Genomic DNA, 21,739 nt, shown 5'->3' on the forward strand with positions numbered 1-21,739 from the left:
TGGAAAGTCTAGAAGAGGCACATGATTAAGTCGTTTTATATCCAATCAAGTTAGCCGGGTGCTAAACCTGAAGTTAGCCACTCAGCTAGCTGAAGTCCATACTGTGCATGTTCTATGGGCCCCACATCGCTGAAGATAGGGGTCATTTTTTGGCTTCATGCACCACTGAACTACTCAAAGGAATGAACAGGGCCCCGTCTCTGACGCTCTATCCAGATTTTCCCTTAATAGATCCTGAGAGATGGATTCATCTAAATATAAAATAATATGATGCTTACTCTGTAGCCCGTTCCCACAATTCTGCTTAAGGCTAGCAGCATGAGGCTGCATTACCTGTCACTAGAAACAAACTTTAATCATTAACAGAACTGTCAGCAGTTGAGTTGCATTATGGTAAATGGTGATACCAGCTTTTGACAAGGAATTCAAATGTGTGGACTGAAAGAGGACATATCTCTGGTTCTGGTTTCACCAGCTGGGATGTAAAACTGTTGCTCACCAAACTGCATCCACCCAAACAGCATCTAACCTCCAATAAGCTCATGATTTAACAATTGTTTTGTAGTTGAAACTCAACAAAGAGAATTTAAGGCTTGTTGTCAGTTGTAGCAGTGGTGAGCAAGTCAACTTTGTGAGTCCAGCTTTGAGAATGTGCCACAGTCCAGTGGAGCAGAAGTGGAATTCCACGCCTGCAATTATTGAACAACAGGGTGCAGAAGAAGTATTTGAGGAGTGGGGGGAGTGGGCGGAAAGTCAGGTGAGAATGAAAAGTTAGGAATCAACTAATAAAGCACTGACACATAGCAAATCCATTTTTATGTCTCTGTTTACTTTATTCTAAAAGAAACAGACAGGGCTATACTGTAAATGAGATGATACACAACATGGAGGGGGTAAATATTAGAGAAAGGAATGGCATGGTAAATAAATGCAGGCATCAGAAGGGCATTTGAACACTCAGTAAACTGGCATTCCTTAGTACAGAAGACAGCACACAGTACAGTACATCCTTTAGAGTCAATAATACAACGACTCTGTCATTCAAACAGAATCATATTGGCACTTAACAAGACAAAATAAATGTACTGGGTATATCCTCAATCCAGGCTACTTGGGAACAGGCACACAGCTCCTTACAGACATTGGCATAAGGCACTATGCTGAAGATCTATCATATGTATGTCTTTGTTGTTTCGTAAGTGGTACTGCAGAGTAGCTTCACATTCATTTACAGAACAATAATAAACATAAAGACATACAGAACTGCTGACAGATGAGCTATTGACACACATCCTTCAGCTGGGATGGGAGACTATAAAGAATCCATGAAGTCAAAAACATACATGTGCACAAACATGTGTTATAAGGCACTGTAGTAAAACATTATATATGTAGTAAAAAAAAAAAAAAATAGAGTAGGTGGTATATACACCCGGGCATTTAACATGTTATAGAAACATACCCTGAATGACTGTCTCTCCCAAAGTCAACAAAACAGACAAGAAAAGGATATTATCTTTGTCAATCCCCCTCATAAAACTTCCCCAAACAATTAATTTTGACTTCACAAAGAATCTAATTCATGTTGCGGCAATATGCTTGAAAGGTTGCTGTTCAAAAATTCTTTCTTTAATGGCGTCTGTTTGTCTGTTTTGAATTCCTCAATGAGAGGGGTTTTGTCTGTTGACAGAATCTAAACCATGGTAAGGCCAGAAGACTCTCCCAAACTACAAGTACTGCTCCCTTTTCTCTGGTGGGGTACTTTTAACATTTGGTCTGCAATTCAAAAGGGAAAAAAAGACACGTTTCAGTCAAAGTACAGTCACAGCAAACAAAATAAACCCAAAAGATACATTTACAAAAAACCCAGAGGTCATAGGATATAAGTGAAATCATAAATCAGCGCAACGAAAACACAAAGGCTTTCAACTCATTGTTAACTCTTGGCCAATAATGGGACAGAGGGGGTTGTGGGAGGTGTAGTAGTGGGTTGACAGACTGAAATGGAGGACATCTCATTTCTTAAATAGAAGGTATCCTTCATCACATATTCTTTAAGAGTCCATATTTACAGAAAAGGCTCAGAAGGTGGGGGAAAAATGGGAGAAGTCAATGCGTCTTGGTTCCCATTCAAACTGATAAGGTGCACATGTAGTATTGAGGAAAGGGGGATACTCTACTACAAGAGGTCCAAATTTAAGGGTCTAAGAGGTAACAGGAAAAAAAGGGGGAAGACAGTGGTTGGACAGTCGGACAGTCCTCGATAAAGAGGCAGGGGCTGATCAGTCAGGGAAACTAGTTTCACTCAACAACTCTGCCCTGAATTAGAGGAGACAAGAAAACATTCAGAGAAGAACAGGATTAGAGGACAGACAGGAGGGGAAATAAGAGACACATCACGACCTCCCCGAGTCTCACGACAAATATGAATTGTTAGAAAGAACACGGCGTGCTTGATGATTATAAGATGTTAGCAAAAAAGGGTGCAAAGTCAGTGAGAAGGAGAATGGAAGATCAGTCATCAAGTTATATACAGTTAAAATAGATTACATGTTTCAAATAAATATTAGTAATGATGGACTGATTGATAGAGGTGAAAAACATCACATTAAGTCAGATTACTTTTGCTGTACTTATGTTAGCTGCTAGTTTATCAACTGTTCTTCAAGGGACATGTCAGGAAACATGCCTATTAGGTTTCCTGTTGAGAGTTAGATGAGAAGATTGATAGTACTGTCTTGTGTCTATATGCTAAATATAAAGCTTGAGCAAAATTTACCTGCCAGCACCTCTAAAGCTCAATAATGAAGCAGCCCCAGAGACAATAGTTACCACTTGTATATTTATCTGTTAAACATGAATGTACAGTCAGCAGATGGTAAGCTTAGCATGGTATAGCCTATGGACTGGAAGCATCAGTTAAACAGCTAGCCTGTCTCTGTGTTCAGATACAAAAAAAGAAATGACTTCTTCACTTAACCCAGCCAGCAGAATAAAACGTTGGCATTGTCCCCATCAGGAAAACAACCACATAGGCCAAAATTGAAAGCATTTAATCACAACCGATATTTACATTTGTTGTTAGGCGACGACCTCTAGTGGTTGTAGTAATTACTACAGCAGCAAAGGAGAAAGTGAGAAGAAGTAGTATAAAGAGTGAAAAGTCTGTATAGGAAGGTGATCGAGGTGGGACAGTTGGGTTTAACAAGCACAGGATTTTCATTCAGGAGACTGCTGTTTGTCTTCAGTGTGAACCAGAAGTCAATGTTGAGTTCTTTATACTTTTGAACACAGTGAATTGACTTTACATACATAATGAACATAAGTTACTTAGGTAAGTATGTTTCTTACAGAAGTAACATAGTAAAATCTTTACCCAAACAATTTTTTTCCTAAACCTCACCAAGCAGTTTTCTTGCCTGCATCTAAGAAAAAAGTGTCCATATAACTAAGGCCAGTACGTTGCAATGGTTATGTTGTTTTTAGAGATGCTGACAATCGACCTATTCAGTCATCTAGGTATTAGGGAGTGTTGCATTTTACTTTTCTGCAAATCAACATACTTCCACAATACGTTTCATATCATGATAAGATTTTATGTTGATGAGCTGATTTGCACGTCAGGAGGAATGGATGGTGGTGGCGCGATATCTGGTAAGTCTGCCAAGCAAGAGATCACATTTCAACACTTGAAAGCATGAACCCACTTTTTTGAGGAGACGTTGGGATATTTTGTGGTAAGCCATTTTTTTTTCCCTTACACAGAGCCAGGCTAGCTCTTTCCTGATGCTTCCAGTCTGAATGCTATATACTAAGCTAGTGCATTCTGATATCGCTGTGTTGGTGTTGGTTTTTTTTTTTTTTTTTTTTGGAACATCATTATCAATGTTGCTCCATGACCATCATTGTAACTGATGGTTTAGTGATGTCATAGCTTTGTAACTCAGGGAAAAGACCAAAAAGAAAATTTGTACATGGGAGAAGTTATCCTTTGAAACACAAGGTTAATGTTGTGAGAGGGTCTATATTAACCCAAACCCCTTTTTCCTTAAGTATTTTTGTTGCCCTGAACCTAACCAAACAGCAACAGAAAACAAGAATTGAACTGAATGTAAAAATACTAAGTGAACAGCATTGCAACGTGTTCCAAACGAGATACAAATGCTGGTCTACTGAGGCCTAACCCATTCAGCCACGCCAGCGTGCACCAGAAGCACTTGTTAAGTTGAAATGAAGGTCCTGCAACATTCATTATGATGTTCTCGGAACAACACCAAATAAACGTATTTCTTAAACGCTTAATGATTACTTTAAATGTATTATATTATATTTTCTTTGGACACAGCATAGGTAGTCTTTTCAGACTTGTTGTGCAAACCCCTATTCAAAGCACAGCTGCTACTGACAGACCAGTGACGCCTGACATCCCCCTTTATTTAAAGGGCACAAGGAATTTCCTACAGACCTACAACCCCTCCAATCTCAGAATAACAGAGCACTCCACAAACAAGTGTATACCAAGAAGAGAGGCTTTATGACGAGGAAAGGGGGGACTGGGAGTGATTCTCAGAAAAGTTAATGGCTTCATTATGTGGGACAGTGATGGACCAGCTCTTTTAGAGACACAAATGAATTCAAAGTGATTTGGGAGGGGGAACTGCAGGAGCCAATTTAGACCCACTGTTGAGTTTTAAGGTCTCTAATGTGGGGCAGATTTGCAGCTTATATCTATGTAATCCAACCTCATGAAGTAGTAATTGGTTCACAAAACACCTGTAGTCACTTTAATCGCAGTGAGGTTATACATAATATTGGTTTATATTTTTTACAACTCTGTTTTAAGCCTCATGCTAGCTTATGGTAATGTGTAATACTGCACTATTGTCTTATAGCTTATCATGATTATACTTGTGTGAGAAGTATACAAGCTAGCTAAGATCTTCGACATTGGTTTGGTTATACAAGAGATGCTGGAGTGTATGAATCTGGAATGATGGTGTTAGTAAATGGAGCACGGTGATATGTGTCGATGAGAACCCCCACTTTCTCTTAGTGGTGGGTAAAAATGATGAAATGATCAATAACAGCATTCACACTCTATACAAACTAAAGTAGACACCTTTTAATAACAGTTCACCTCCACTCGTGCAGTTCAGATTGTGCCTTCATGTGCAGCTCTCATCAACTGACTGTTGTGTTAAGTGGGACTATGTAAGAACTGGATTCTATTAAACAGAAGTAGTTCCTCAGCTGCCACAAAATGGTTGCCAGAGGCCTTAATGACACAGGACAATGAACATATCTGCTCCTTTACTGCCAGTCATTTTGCATTTTGGTTGGTTTAATCACACGTAAGCTGTCTTCATTAAGTCATAGCTACTGAGATCATGTCATATTTTTGGAATTTTGGGGTGGTGGTTTAGCAACCTGGTGTGAGTTTACAGTCTCAAACTACTGACTGGTGGATATTTTATTGGCTGATTCAAATGTTTTTTAGACTCATACATAATGATGACTACTTTTAGGCTGATGAAAAGTACATAAATAAAGGATTTACCCACATAGCAAAGTTGGTCTGGCTCATTAACGGACAACACAGCCACATAGAGTACATTCATCCCACATACAGCATTGAATTAAGGTTCACAGGTGGTCCAGATCTGTTAACACGGGTGCCCATGAAATAGGCCTGGGTTCTGGTCCAGAATAGGGCCAGCTATAGTCATATTGTTGGCTGAACCCAGGCTCATGTCATGGGCACCCATGTTCTGGCTACTAGATCTTGACCCAATCCGGACCATCTCTGAACCTTAATTCAGTGCTGTGTGTAGGCTGAGTGTATTTGGGTGTATGGCCCTTCACTGAGCCAGACCAACTTTGCTATGTGAGTAGCAGTTCTTCATCAGAATTGTATTCAGCAAATTCTGGTTGCCAACCTGGTCTCCATGTGAGGAACGTTTAGCTAAACTTTATCTCTATTATTTGTTTATTAAATGGGCTCTTCCACTTTTTCATTAAGCACAGCTGTAAATTGTATATTGCTAATTTTGACCTTTAATAACAGCATTCTTCTTTTCACTTCAGTTAAGGTACTGCTAATTGGATGGTGGCACCACTCTAAAATTCAATGGAAGAGTTAGGAGTACCTCCCTTGCTCTCTGTTTACCTGCAGCTGTGCTTTAAGTCTGAGCAGTGGAAATCATTGTCCTCTGTGATCTTGGCCTCACTGACTTATTTTCCCTCGTCAGATTGTACAAGCCAGCTACTATTTCTTCCACAATAGCAGAGGAGCCACAGAGTGACTTTCCCAAGTTTGTGTACAGTGGTTTTGGGCTGTCCCTTAACACAACATAACTGCACCAGTGGAGTGTGAATACACAAAGTAATATGGAGGCAAACCACAGATGCAGCTCCAACCAGGAAGCATAGGACATACTCATTAAAGTTTTCCAAGTGTTGTAGCATTACTACTGTAGCTCCATGTCCCTTCTCTCTGGGTATCTGCTGTGATACACCTTATATTTTGCCTTGAATTAACTTTAATGTTGTTTTTCTGTACAAGGAACACATGTTTTGACTTATTTCCAAAAATGGCCAACTCAGAGTGAGAAGTTGGGGTCAGATTTAAGCAGTTGCACTATTTTCAAGTGTATTAACCAATGATATTTAGGCACATTTGAGGTCAAATAACAAGCTTATCCTTATATACGTTAGCTGAATGATTGACATGAAATATGTAATTGCCTGCGCACCAATAATTAGTTAAAGTTTGTGGCTTTTGTTGCCACAAAAAAACATCCTACTGGTGGGTAATGTGTTTAACACTGTATGTGTACTTTATGAGTACCTGTGTCTGCACATGTATGCCAGTGTGTGAGTACTAATGATTGCATATGTGTACACGTGATAGTCTTTTTGTCTTGTTTTGTTCTAGCAGGTATAATTTGTGAAAGAAAAACGGGAGGTGATGCCAAGCGTGTCCGATGCTCTCTGTTTGGGTGGCTGCTGGAAGGGGGTGGGTTTTACACGTACTCCCTGGCTGTGGAAGGCTGTGATTGGCGATAATATTGCTGCCCTCGCATGTCATCTTTAGAGCAGGAGCAGCACAGCAAGGAGCCGCCCAAGACCGTCAGACTGGCCGCCGCCCAGCCCACAAACAGGGCCGAGCCGAACTCATACCTGTGAGAAAAAGAGGGTGGAAAAGGTTGTAAAGCGGTAGGCCTATACAGTATGGCTGTAAGAGTCTTGCTGTTCTCACATCCTTAGAGAAGTTATTATGAATAGCTACAAAACAAGACATGTTGAAATTCCAAGAAATATCCAAGAATATCAAAGACAGTAGGCCTAAATAGAAGGAATGATGATCTATATTAATCAATCAATCAATCCTTATTTGTATAGCACCAATTCACAGCGCAAGTCATCTCATGACACTTTCCAAATTCAGCAAGTCTAGACCATTCTTCCTGATTGAAGGATCATGTAGTCTATCTAAATCATTTCCTTTAGTGGCATCTTCAAAATCAGATTACCTTTTCATCTCACTACATGGTGAAATGCAAAGTAGCAACAATAAGATGAATAAAATAACTTTACTTTACACGTACATATAGTATTCAGAGCTGCTCAATTGGAAATGTACGGTATAGGGCCTATTATTTTGCTGTTTTAAGTGCCACCAAGAATAATAGGCTACTAGCACTGATACAACTATTAGCAGTTAAAGCTAATAGCGTAAGTGAAGTTCATAAGTCATTATTCGGACATGTTAGCAGCTAAAGCTAGCATCTGTGAGCGATAATAAAGAATTGTTAACAACTACAGCTATCCATTATCAACCACAATGAGAAACTTCTAGCAGCTCAAGCCATCCATGTTTATCCAGCACACTGTATCTGTAAACTGTTAGCGATTTTTAACAATAAGTAGGAACTATAAGCAACTAAAGCTGGACATATTTATCAAACTTAGTTAGCAACTTTTAGTAGCTAAGCTAACCATGTTTATGTTTAAGGAAATGTGAGCAGCTGAAGCTAGCCACCTTCAAAAGTCAAAATTAGAAAGTGTTACACAATTACAAGAGTGTATTACAATAATATATACAATATATTAGTACAATATTGCACAACACTTGTGTCATTATATGCAAAACGATTCACATGAAGCAGAATTTTTTCATCTGTTATTTGTCTAATGTGTCATACTTTGGGTTATTCAGGTACAGTAGATTCACAACTTTTATGAAGGGTGTTTTGTTTCTGGCCTTAATCATTACAGGGATTGTTTTGTCATACGGCTTCAATGGTGTCTTTTCTGACACATAAGAAATGTTAGCACAGCATGACAGTATTAAATAGAGGTCAACCCAGTAGACTGTGTCATGCTATAATTGAAATGCCACATGCATGCTAAATAAAATGTGACACATTTACCATCAATCATTAACACTCTGATCTCAAGTAAGGTTGCATACATGTTTCTTAATAGAGCTCGGCTCAGTTCTTTCACATACCTGGCGTTGGGCGGTGTATTTGGGTTGAAGAACTGATAGGACACCTGAGTGGCATACCAGGACACAGACACCAATGTACATAGACCTGTGTAGGAAGAAAACATTAGTAAGGGTGTTCTCTGTATCAATAAATCCTGCCGAAGCTAAAACAACATACAAATGAATAGGGGGATCCTTGTTTAGTTAATTGGGCTGGGCTTGCGGTTTATATCTGAGGTCAGTGGTTAATGCTTCTAAAATGACCACTTCCTGTTTACAGCAGGGACTCTAATTACCCAAAAGACCCCCAGTGAGACATTCAGGCTAGAAAAAATGCCAGACCATTTTTGCTAAATGCACTGGTTGCTAGAGATATTGCAGTCTATTTTTGGTTGCAAAATGAAAGAAATATTAACAGAAGACAGCAAAAAACACACCTGCGAGCAGGAAGAGAGCTCCTCCGGTCACAGCGATGCGGGTTTTGGTGGATGGGTTGTTATCTCCCACCTTAGTGCACTTCATGCCCACCACACTGACGATGATGCCGATGAAGCCCAGCAGTACTGACACTACCATGAGGGCCCGACATGTCTGGATGTGGACTAGATAAAGAAAACGAAAGGAGGCAGGGAGGGGAGCACAGAATGATAGTGATACAATAGAAGATTTGAAAGAAAGGGAGGGTAAAAAAGGAGAGGGAGCAAAGTCGTGAGGAGATGAGAAAACTAATAGTCTTTTAGTCCATCACTTGGATAAAGCAAACATTTCTGAACATTAAAGTGATAATTATAAGGGAATGTAGGCTACACACGCCATGCAGGATTGATGGGAGACCACATGCATTTACGATAAAAAGCTCATTAGGAAGAGTCGACCACTGTGCTACTTTCCAGCAGGGTCATTCCACTTTTATAATTTAAGAAATGACTATCTTGGTCAAGCTCAGGGACCTTAAACGATCCACCAAATCATCTTAAGATCATTCCACTGTGGTTTTGCCTTCTCAAAAATGTAATGCGCTGCCCACACAGGCCTCAGCACACACATAACTTAGTGGGAGGAACATATTTACACATATTTACACTCACACATATGTACAAATGCACAATATCTGCACACACACAATGACTGTAGGTGGAATAGACACAGATGAAACACATAACTCTCTCTCTCACATAGAGCAGCTGTAGGAGGGCCTGCTTTACATGTTTCACACAGTGGGATTAGTGTGGCTTTGTCACAAAGCAAGATTGTTTTCACGGGGCTGTCGCCACAGCGATCAGACATTACTGCCTCAAACACTGCCGCTCATGAGCGCGTTAACCCAAAAGCAATGCTGAGCGCTTAATGATACAGTCAAAATACTGATGGAGTTACTTATTTACAACTAGCGAGGGATTGTTGAAATCCCAACAGCAGTAGATGCAGTTTATGCAAAGTCCAATATCCTGGTTCTGATATCTGACGAAGGTGACAAGTATGGTAATTAAAGTAAGCATAATAGAGCTTTTCACACAGGTTTAACAGGAAGAGTCACAGGCATTAAGTGTGAGCCCGTGTTTATCACCGGAGACAGACAAGAATCAAATTACATCAAAGCCACAAACACAACATCACTGAAGAGACTTGAACTGAAGAAAACAAAAAGGGAAAGGAAAGTTTGAAAAGAAAAAGAAAATTTACTCAAGGTCCACTTATCAAGCTTTATATCCAGAGCTTTCAACTGCATTTTATGGTCTTCAAATCTAAAGGAAAAAAGCTTGTAAGAGGACCTTGAGTTAAACCACTGTTTCCAAGATCAAGAGAGAGTTTCACTCCCAACTAGAATTGTTTGAAAAATTATTCTAACTAGCTTTCAACAGCAGTCTTCAAAGCTCTAGACATAATTGGAGCTGGTTGTTGGTTTAAGTTTGCAGACTCCATTTCTGTTAGCAGAGCGGAGAGAGGCACTGGGGCGAGGCACTCGAGAACATACTTGAAGCCACCTGATTCCTACCTGAGTCCTTCGCAAAGAAATCCACATTCCATCAGCATGAAACAACTTAAATCATATATATGGCCAAAGAAGCATAAAAAAGAAACATGTAAATTGATAGAAAAGATTATGTAGGGCCACTTTACGTCATTTTTGTCAACTGCTGTTTCTAAAATCAAAAATAGAATAGAATAGAATTAAGTAGCCTGACAACAGGTTAACTTTTTAAAGAGCTTCCAGAGCTTTAACCCTTGGTTAAAGGTGTCATTTGTAGGAGTTGGCCAGAATTCGAAGGTAGCTCCAAAACTATAGGGGGCAGCAAAACCACTTACTGCTGCTCACTATTCTCGAGTCGCTACTCTTTGCTGCAGTTATCTTTGGCTGTAGCATCTAGCGTCCATGTCAGTTGCCGTTAGCTATAGCAGTTAGCCAACCTCGGATGGCGGGGGGGGGGGGGGGCACTGCCAGCGGCAGGGCTCAGCAGTCTTCCAGTGAACACGGCTGGGCACCAAACTGGGACTGAACACAGCCGGTTAAAGGCAGGTATACAGCACAAATGGGATTTTACAGTAGTTCTGACCAGGACTATGATTTATTTCAATCAAAACGTTTGTGCAAAGACAAAACAAGACTGCCTTAGTCTTTCTTTACTTTGTATGTGCCGAGTTTGAATTAAGTGTGTTTTACGTTGAGTTAACGAGACAATTTAGCCAGTTTTAGTTCAGCAAAAGAGAGAAACTTGAATTCAGAAGGTGTGTGGTTGTATTTGTAGTTAAGTAATCAAAATAGTTGTAAAATTGTTTCCTTTCAGATTGAGTGGCAAACTCACTGCTTTAACAACTCCCAGGGGCTAGCTGGTTAGCATGCTGACTTCAGTAGACATCTGTGCAACACATTACACGGATGTCTTTAACCTCAACAATTTTGGGGTTTTTTCAACATTTTAAGATCAAATTCTGGCTGTATCTTTTAAAATTGCTCATTTAAAGCTCAAGGGAATTAGAGCCAGTAAGTGGACCTTGAGTTGTTTTTTGTCATATTACTATTTTCAATGTCAAGAAGAATAAGATTGCAGGCTGAACTGGAGCACAGTAGAACAGGACCAGATGTTAGCAAAAAGAACATTACTTCAAAAAGAGCTGTTGAGCAACAGCTTGAGCAGGAACCTAAAGTCATCATTTGTCATTGTGACAGAAATACACACAGCATTCATGGTGCAGCAGTGAAGCATTTCAGAAGCTGATCTGAAGGGACTGACAAGGAGGGGAAGAGGATGGAACAATCTTTGAAGTCTGATTTATGTCTGCAGCGCTCCTTTTGATGGAGTATCTGAATAGTCTTCAACAGAGAGAGGTTTGATATTCTTTTCTTTCATCCACTCTGGGCAATCCTCTTTTCTTCTGAGGGTGTGCGGGGGTTCAGGCCAATGCTAAATGACACCACTCTGACCAACTTCAGTCAGTGACAAACCAGAAGGGTGGTCGGGGGCCTTTGGGGTCACAGGGAGGCTAGAAGGAGGAACAGAGGGAGGTGGCTCACCCACTAGGCCCTCTCTTTCTAGTGCCAAGGTTGGCAGTGCCAGCCTCAAGCTTTCAATGAGTGTGTGTGCTTGCTAGCGTGTTTGTAGGCACTGTAAGGTCCTATTGTGAGGTCACTTGTGACTCTGTCGTACGTTATATCTGTTCGCCCACTCACCCAACTACAAAACTCAACTTCTATTCAACAACCCCAGCCCTTTTCCAAACCTCTTTTACATTAAACTCAAAGCACACTCATGTTCTTAATTGTATTACAACAGCAAATTGAGTTTTCCTCTACCCGTTTCACTTAGTTCACTTTCAAGCAAACAGGGTGATGCTCAAATTATCCAAATGGGTCACTTAACTCTTAAAGCTAACAATTAAGACAGACATAAAATGTTACATTAACACTGGATTAGATGCTGTTTTTTCTCCGTATGCGGGCACAGACACATCACACCACACTATTCACTCTTTTGGATGGGAACTATAAGACTATTTTTCATTGTCATCAGTGAACCTGAGCACCAACCCATCACTGATACTTTTCCAGTCTTAAAGGATAAGGCTAGTGATCTTCTATATTTTTTTACCGTCAACAAATCCCATGAAAAAAACAACAACAACAATAAATGTATATACAGTAGTATGGTGTATGGCTTATAAACAGTATTCTACACCTGTGCCACAGAGCTCCATTGTTGTCCAAAAACGTAATGTTGTTAAAAAACATCAGTGAGCTACACTCTTGCAGTGGCTGACATGTTCCTTCATAACCATGAACACAAACCATGCTTATTTTTGACACATACACCATCATGCTACACAAAATATCCACTAGCACATCCAGTGTGTATTAATCCATGGGTGTAAATAATCCCAAATAAATGAACTATTTACTCCTGTTTGGGCAAAATTTGATAAAAGTTACAGTGCCCAGATGGTTTAAGTTATTACTGGGTTTATTTAAATAATCTAATATTTATTAAATATTCAATATTTAATACATTTTTCAGATTTTACTTTAGAAGGAACCAACGAGCTTAGGGCTGAGCCACAGACGGGTAGGGAAGTCAGAGAGTATTGCGAGGCACAAATGCAATGTTGGTTTTGGTCTTACAAAGGGACTTTGTCGACCATAACAAACATATATATATATATATGTATATATATATATATATATATATATATATATATATATATATATTTATATATAATAACACTCCCATCAATATAATAACGCTTTATCCCTTGATAAAGTAAGGGCAGCTGATATGTGTTTTGGACAGTTGCTCGTCCACTGAGATTTAGCTCTTGGGCAGCTGATCCAAAATATATTTATATATTAATTGGTGTTTAATTGACTATGCGGAGTTTGAACTGTCCAGACGACCTGTGACAAAGCAACAGGCCACAAGTCCTTTTAAATGGAGGCCGTGAATATGAAGCAACAAACTGACACTTGCAGCTTGGTGGGGCTAACGTGCTACAAACCAAAGTTGAGCAGGCCTCAACTTTGGCGAGAACGTAGCTGGCCACACTTGGCCACTTAGCCATCGTGGTTTAAACTTAACATTACTGTTGTGGTGTTAAATTACAGAACTGACACAAAGTTGTCTTCAAGAAACACCAAATGTTTTGTCTTTTACATTCAAGTGAATAATGATGTAATGTGACAGAACAGATTGACAGAGGCAGGTCAATTTGATATTACTATTCTGAAGAGCTGTCCTTTCAGCACCACCGTTCACTCTTCTGACAACAACAGTCAATCTTCTCAACCGTGTATTATCCTGATCATCATTTCCTTTTTGAACAAAATACTCAGTAAACCTGCCACAGATCTAACAGTTTCCACTATGGTTGCTTGACTGCATCAGTAGAGCACAGCACAGTCTGGTGAACAATTACACCCACCATCACATGCTGCTCCTGCTGCGAATGTAGCCAGGGAGGAGAGTTTCTTTAGAACCCAAATCAGTGTTACGATTGGATCAAACCAACGCCTGAGGGGTGTTTAATCAAGACTCAGTGCCTTTGTGACCCCGGACACATGATTGGATGCTGATCTGCTCCATTTCATAATCTGTCTGGGGAAACACCTGAATGAACCTGTGATTGATCAAGAATGCTTGGTCACGACGTCTCAGCTCTGTGTTCATTCAGAGGTGCACAGAGTTAATGCTTCGGAAGGGTTTTCTTTAGTATTTGTCTTCAATCTGACTCTGTACTCGCTGGGTGTGTTAATGGACAAATGGAACAATGTGCGCGTGTGGGGAAGACAGAGCGCATTCTGGGAATATCTCTGGTGTTTGGCTCAACACTGCCCTTTTCTTCTCCTAACAGCCCCTATTCATCCCCAAGGACAATACGCTGTTCTTATGGCCGCAATGAACCAAAGGAGATGGGAGATCAGCTCAGGCACCAGTCACACAGAAAAATGTTTTGATATAATGACTCACCAAGATACCAAAATGTTTTTACAAAGTGCCTCATTTGTTTCTTTAAGGCGAGTGTGCCACAACTGGACTCGTAAGCACAACTGGTCCCAAACCACAGAGAAAAACAGACAAACTGTTAAAAAGAAAGTGTTCAATTGTTTTCTTAACATGACTTCTGCCCGAGCCCACCCCCTGTAGTCTTTCATTAGAATCTCTAATAGGCTGATTTAAGCAGACAGTAGATGGATGGATTCTTATAATCTGTGTGCCATTAATTATGAGTCACTAGGTCCTACTTACAGATTGGAGATGACAGGAGGCTCATATTCTGAGCTAATTTATGTCTGAACCCCACATTCCTGACCCCCTCCCACTCCTCACACATTATGTTTCATGATGTTTTCAAAGTTTTAATTGAACTACATTAAAAGCTTTGGGCATTTTAAGTGAGATTTACAACTGCTGAATTTAATGCGTCCCAGATAGCAAGGGCTTGGGGACTTGTTTTCCTTGTGTTTTATGCTGCTGATTAATACGTGTGGCCAAATGAAGGGGCCAGCTACAAAAACTGTTGTGATTTGTAATACAGCAGCAGAGATGTTTCTCGGGGTAGCTTGGGAGGACAAACTGAAGGCAAAATGTTTTCCGTTGATCTTTCTTTTGTCGCTCTGACCAATGAAAACTCACAAAGAACAGCAAAAAAGACCATTCTTAAAGAGCAGCCATGAAAGAATGCTATCCGAGAAGAATAGTGTGCGTTTAAAGAATGAGAGAAATCTTTCTTTGTGAAGTTGTACAAGGAGATTATTGCCTAACCCTTTTGACTATGCTTTTCCATCATCTAAGACTGTTGAGTAGCACTAAAACTGAAATGAGACTATATGTCACATTACATTTTGGATATCATTGTACTGTAATATGGCACAAGTGTTGTCTTTTCCTGATTTTAAAGGCTGCATTACAGTAAAGTGATGTCATTTGAACATACCAGACCATTCTACTTGTTCTAATACATGTCTTTACCCAATAAGTCATTATATCCACATTACTGATGATTATTGATCAGAAGTTGTGTGAGTATTTTGTGAAAGGACCAATGTTCATCCCTACAATATTGTTGCAATATCAATATTGAGCTGCGTGGTTAAAATAAAAGATTCATGTTGGATTTTCTTGTCCAGTCCTAGCATTTATGAAGGGCTATTGAGGAGATTTCAAAATATCGAGATGTATATTGCACATCGCGATAGTGCCCAAAAAGATCACAATGTTAGTTGAAGGCCATAAAGCCTCGCCCTGATATCAGTTAATCTGCTACACAGTGCCCAGTGAACTTTTCAACCCACAAAGATTTTTTTTCACGTTTTCTTGATAACATCATGTAATAATCAAAAACTCACAGTATGTCTGTCAGAGCATATCATCTTTAAGAAAGAAGCTTTACCAGATAGTTGGTAGAATGTCATTAGTTCACAGTCACAGGGAGATCAGCCAGTGAAAGCCACTACAAGTTAGTCAGGTTTTGCTGAACCAAATTCAAACATTGTACTCACTGTCCAGCGAGAGCATGGAGTCAAAGATCTTGCACTGCACCTGTCCTGTACTCTGCGAGGCGCAGCTCATCCACAGCCCCTCGTACAGACCAACGGCCGTGATGATAGCATCGCCGGCGTATGACGACTGCTTCCACTGTGGCAAGGCGGTGGTTGAGATGATGCCGATCCAACCACCCAACGCCAGGAAATAACCCAACAACTGGAGACCTGAGTTGGCCATCCTTATCTAGTTCTGTGCCTTTACGTCTGGCTGCTCTCGCTCTTTCACTCCCTGTTTCACTTGTAACACTTGCCCGGGTGACTCCTGTGTGTCGCCCTTTCTTTGAGCAGTCTTTGTGTACGCACCTGTAACAATCCTGTTACTTGTTTCTCTTTTGTCTTCACTATCTGATCCCTCTGAGCATCTCCTTCTGTCTCTCTACGTTATCTCTCATCTGTAGAGCTCCCCTCCTCGTCTCTAACTCTTTCTTTCTCTTACTCTCCACGTCCTGGGCCTGATTCTGCCCGTCAGCTGGGATGATGAGTTGATGTCTCCCCTTAGGGCTGTCCTGTCTGATCCCTTGGTCTCTCTGGGGCTCAGTTAAAGTGGAAGAAAGACTTTGTAGTGGTCAGTGGTTCAGTTCATCAAGCATTGTCGCTGGGCTGCCTCACTCTCTGCATGGCTTCTTCCAATCTTCACTCTCTCTGCCTGCTTGCTTACTTTCCCCCTACTACAATCTTTCCATCTGCTCCAGGCTCAAGTGGCTCAATGAGGGGTAGCAGAAAAAAAACCGTGAAAAGAAAAAAAAGCTGAACACAAAAGTCCTTAACAGGCTGACCACAGAGGGATGGGGTGAAGGGCTGGCCTGTGATTGGACTCCTCTATGTTGTAGGAACGCCTACTGGGAGGGAAGAGAGACGGGCTGGTTGGGAAAATAATCAGTGTTCCAAACAGAGGGGAGGAAAGAGCTAAAGATGTAGCTCAGATGCAAAGGTAAAGTCATAATGAAAAGTTCACTGATGACAGAAAGCCTTGCAAGTCTTGCAAAATTGTTCCAATCAAATTGTGGACTTTGATTCTGTATCTTAATTATTCAATCAAACTATTCAACAACATTTCAACATGCTGTTATACCTGGTGTTGGACGCGCTGATCCTTTAAAAGTTTGTCGCCCCTGCTGGAGGTGTGGAGGAGGTGGTGGTAAAGTGCAACAAACACACGTAAATCAGCATCTAAACAATGCCTGGCTGAAAAGGACGTGTCACATCCAGACAGGCTCTCTGGAAATTATGGGCCGCTGAGGAAAGCCTTCCCCATCACCATGGCAACCCCGACAAATGAAGAGAGAGAAAGAGAGCGGCTGAGTGAGAGTTCACCCGACTGTACATCCTTACGAGCTGTAAATGCAGACACACTCCAGTCTTTTGTGCCTTTGGAGAGTGCAGAAACCTGTTTTCCCACAGTTGCGTGCCCTATCTGCCTAACTCATTAAATTACTTTCAATTTACTAACTAACTCAGTAATTCTATTCTGCCAATTAGACTGTCCACACACCCGTTCTCAGAGACATGGCCGTTTTCTCACATCTGTAAGAGACATGTCTCACCCCCACCCTGCTCACACTCACAGCCTGTCTACACAACAACCATGTTCTTGACCATACGCTCAAGGTTGTTTTCAACAGAGTTTGGATGTAAAAAATATGACTCACCAGATATTAAATGGTAGAAATGTAAACAAAGAAATATGGAAAAGTGGGACGTTGGTGGTGCAGTTGTTGTGTGAATGAGCATCCCTTTCTTTCCACTTCACATTTTTCTTGTGTTTTCTGTTTGACCTTCTGTTTCTTTTCTTGCCTTTCCTATTCAGCTTTGAACTTCATCTACCATGAATAAAAAAAAAATCACCAGAACATGTGAACATGCATGTGACCACACTTATCCCGCACCACCAGTTCACTACACTCACATACACACACAAATTCACACACATATATGGAAAAAAAGAGCCATACATGGACGTCTACTCATAGTTCCAACCAACCCTGGTTTCTTATCCTCCAAGCCTTTCTCATCCACACTATTCTTATAGGTTAGCATATTCAGAGTGTATGTGTGTGTGATCGTAACCATTATGTATCCAGGTTTCTGGTGTCTAATGAGGGGCTTGACATATGGGGTAAGTTGTGGTCAGAGCACAGAGGTCAGCTGAGCCCAAGAGGCGAGAAGAGATGAAAGAGAGGCAAAACAAGTGCTCAGGTCCAGTGTGGGTGAATGGGTGGGGGGCTTCAACGAGGCTTTGCAAGCCAGCTTTTGAATCATAACAGCACATTGCCATTGGTAGAGTAATAGTGGTACAAGTCGAAGAGAAGAACTCAACAGTCCTCATATCTAAATGACGACATAGTTCTGTCATTGCCTTCCAAAATGACCCATGTAGGAGTTGTGATGGTGCACACCATAGTCAGTTTGTCAGTGCCCTCCAAAACTCATATTATCATTTGACAAATGAATCTTGTTTTCTGATCTGCCACCTTTATGGTTATTTTTGGTGAATTAAAGACAACTAGACTGCCTGGCTAAATTATACAAAAGGGTGATCATGCTGTAGCATGAAAGAAATAAACTTTGACTATTGATGAGATAGGATGTGAGCCACTGCCTCCTGTGCATCAAACTGCTATATGTCATGATACTCCCGCCATTGCTTCTCAGAGACAGCCCAAACTTTTTTGCCACCACAGGAGGCTGCTTTTCAGGTATGTCATTGTAGACGTTTCAAAAGAAGACCATACTATTTTTTGGCGAGACCGCTCTCCTTGAAAGGTGGTTCTAAATGTAGGTAAGAGCAGATAAAGGGTGCATTCATAAAGCAAATCTAAAGCTTTATACTAAAATGAAAGCTTGGCATGTTTAAAGAAGCCATGCAACGGTGCAACTGTAAGAACATGGATGAAAGAAAACCTTTCCTTTGTACTAAATGTAGCGCCTCTTGTGCAAGAGCTTGTCAAGAGTGAGGAGGATGACAATGTATGAGATGATAAGACAAAGGCTACTACTGTAACAACATGCCTATGAAAGTTTTAGAAACAAAGGCAACTACAGTACCTAGCATTTAGCACATAAGCAGCTCACTCTGCTCTGTTTATGTGTGTTGAATTCACACATTAGTCCACAGTTGGTACATTTAGCTAGGACTGCCATTTCAGCTGTTTTTTAAAAAAACACTGACTCCTCTTGGTGCTCCGCTGTTCCAAGCATGTGGTGCTCTGAATAACCAAACAGCAATTCCAACAGTGCTTAAAATTTACAAATGGTCCAGTTCGTCATCCAGCACATAGGTGACTATCAACGAACGCACCTGTACTCAATACAGGTTCAGCAAATGTAAGCTATTCAGAGATATTTACAAACAACTATGATAGCTTACTTGTTGGTGGTAAGCAACACAAGCAGGTAATCGTGTCAAACCCAACCATATTTTGGTGAAAATATACATGAACATAGTAGCCTTAGTGCATGAACAATGAAGAAGAGTATTGCTGTAGATGGTTTGAGAAGGTTCTATTGACTTTTTCGTTTGCTGTTTTTTTTACCTAATACACTACATGAACTTCTTGGATGTCAGAACAATTTCCTCAAGTTTAGGGAGAAGGGTTTAGTTATGCTATGATGCTCGTAAGGCAACTACAACATTGCTTTAAATACCTTTTTAAAGCTGAAATCAAATGCTAGCACTAGGAAATGTAATCCACCTTTCACTTTCAATTCCCTGGTTTAAAACCTGCTGTAAATGAGTTTGTTAAAAAGACGTGTAATTACGGATAACGTTTACAAGAAGACTTCCTTTTCTCCTCATCTGTCTTTACCCAAAGACCCTTGTGCTGTCAGTCTGGGCTCCACCATCGTTACCAATGTGAATACACCCCTTCTCTCCTCTCAGATCGTATCTCTTTGATTTGACTCTCTCCAAACAGGAAACCAGCAAATGTGGTTAGCAAAGTCTCATACCCATGGACACACAATTAAGGCGTCAGGGGCCTATCAGATTAGCCTGTGTTGTCAGGGTTACCCTGAGACACATGTGGACATGTAAACAGTATTGGAGGAGAATTACATAACACAACAGGCAGGTTGTGGATTAGTCTATTTGAAGAAACATATTATCCAGTGAAGCAGCTTCACTTTGATGTCACATGATGGAAATTTGTATGCAGTCATACATCTGGAAGATACTATATAATTGATATTACTTGGGATGTGAGCTTGTACACAACTTAGCAGTATTCCCAGAGACTTTGTAGTGCTCTCCAGTAAACTATAATTACTGTACGTCAAGCCTTTCCCATTAATGTTCACCGAGAGAGCCCACATGAGAAGGTGGCGTATGAATGAATGCTAAGTCAGCACAGAAATGAATAATGTATGTCTGTGCCCCTGAGAACAGCTCCTCTGGTCTGGCTGAAGTGCCCCTGAAGAGACTGTTGGATCTGCTCATTATGGAGCTGAACAGGGCGTCTTTTCCCCAAAGTAGCGAGCAGCATTAAGTGCTGAGACACACAAAAAACGAACGTTGAGAATGTGGAGGAGAAAAACAGTTTGAGAGATGAATGTTTGGCGAGGTTATTGTCGTTGACTGATGTCTTAATTGCTTTGATTATGTCATCTTGGATACTTAAATCTTAAAACTACTGTGAGAGCTTAATGGGAGCACTTTCCACGATTGTTCCACAGTCTAATGGCATGCAGAGGCACTGCTTTCTACGAATTCCTTTCATCCCACTGTTTCCTAAACTCACTTTGGTTGACCATTTTTTTATGCCTGGCTTCAGTTCAGTTGTTGGGTCATCACCTTCCGGTGATGTAGTCATGAAGCGTGTGACTGCCTGGGGAGCATGGAAGGAGAACCTTCTTTTCCATCCTCTCCACCCATTTACCCTCAAAACTGCTTATCCCCCATCACCTTCCTGTCTTTCCATCTTTTCTTCCTCTTCCTCCTTCCCTCCAACTCACCATGGGGACACATGGTTCAGTGGGTGCCATCAGTTACTCCCTCTCTCCATCGTCTCTCCCCACCTCTTACCTCTCTCCCTCTCCCCAGATTTTCCAGACCCCTGCCGCACTAAGCTGAGCTTAAGAGTCAGCTGAGCTGATCAAAGACCGTAGCCATGTAGTGGCTAACAAGAGGCGAGAGTTCCCAACGACACAGGACCTCCCAAGGGTTTCCACCACCATAGACATACTGTAACTAGAATCGACGTGGAGGGACCCGAGCTGATTATACACTCTGCCTGCGTGACTGCACGAGTAGCCGTGTGGTACATAGATGACTGTCTGTTTTCCCGAGAAAATGTATTTATTCTTGCAGAGGCTGATCTCAGGTCCATGGGACATTCTGCTAGCTTGCTCTAGTGATTTTAAGTCTGCCGAGAGAGCCACCCTCCATTACCCAACATCCCCCTTATATGTCGGGAAGGCCTAGGTGTAGTTCCCACCACTCTCCTCCCTCTCACCCCATCATCCCCTCCTTCTTCGCCATCTACCACTCTCCTCGTCACGTCAACCCCTTCAAGTTACCTCTCCATGCTCTGGCCCCCTATTATCTCTCTAATTAGCCCTAGCAGGCTTTCCCTCCTCTTCCTCCTCCCTTTGTTCCCCATTTCTTCTTTTGTCCTTAATGACCTTTTTCCTCTCTTCCTCCATACTGCTTTTCCAGTGTTCTGTTGTCGGCCGCCAATTGACCCCAGCAGGAATTAAACCACAATCTTTAGCAATGA

General features: G+C 41.1%; 1 protein-coding gene across 2 annotated transcripts; it reads right to left on the reverse strand.

Annotated features, from left to right (window-relative positions):
- Nucleotides 1-808: 808 nt before the first annotated feature.
- Nucleotides 809-16,771, reverse strand: cldn19 (claudin 19). 2 transcript variants are annotated; one of them, XM_084347781.1, is made up of 5 exons: nucleotides 15,981-16,771; nucleotides 8,929-9,093; nucleotides 8,513-8,597; nucleotides 7,033-7,179; nucleotides 809-2,319 (listed from the first exon to the last, which is right to left on the reverse strand). In XM_084347781.1, exons 1-5 carry the CDS (start codon nucleotides 16,201-16,203, stop codon nucleotides 2,283-2,285), a joined length of 657 nt encoding a protein of 218 aa, XP_084203907.1. In that variant the 5' UTR covers nucleotides 16,204-16,771; the 3' UTR covers nucleotides 809-2,282. The 2 variants fall into 2 exon arrangements, with proteins under 2 accessions (XP_084203907.1, XP_084203906.1); XM_084347780.1 differs by having other exon boundaries at nucleotides 809-1,776; nucleotides 15,981-16,769.
- Between the last annotated feature and the right edge of the window lie 4,968 nt (nucleotides 16,772-21,739).

The sequence above is a fragment of the Pagrus pagrus genome (assembly GCF_965226575.1).
Source record: "Pagrus pagrus genome assembly, chromosome: 3".
NCBI classification, from domain to species: Eukaryota; Metazoa; Chordata; class Actinopteri; order Spariformes; family Sparidae; genus Pagrus; species Pagrus pagrus.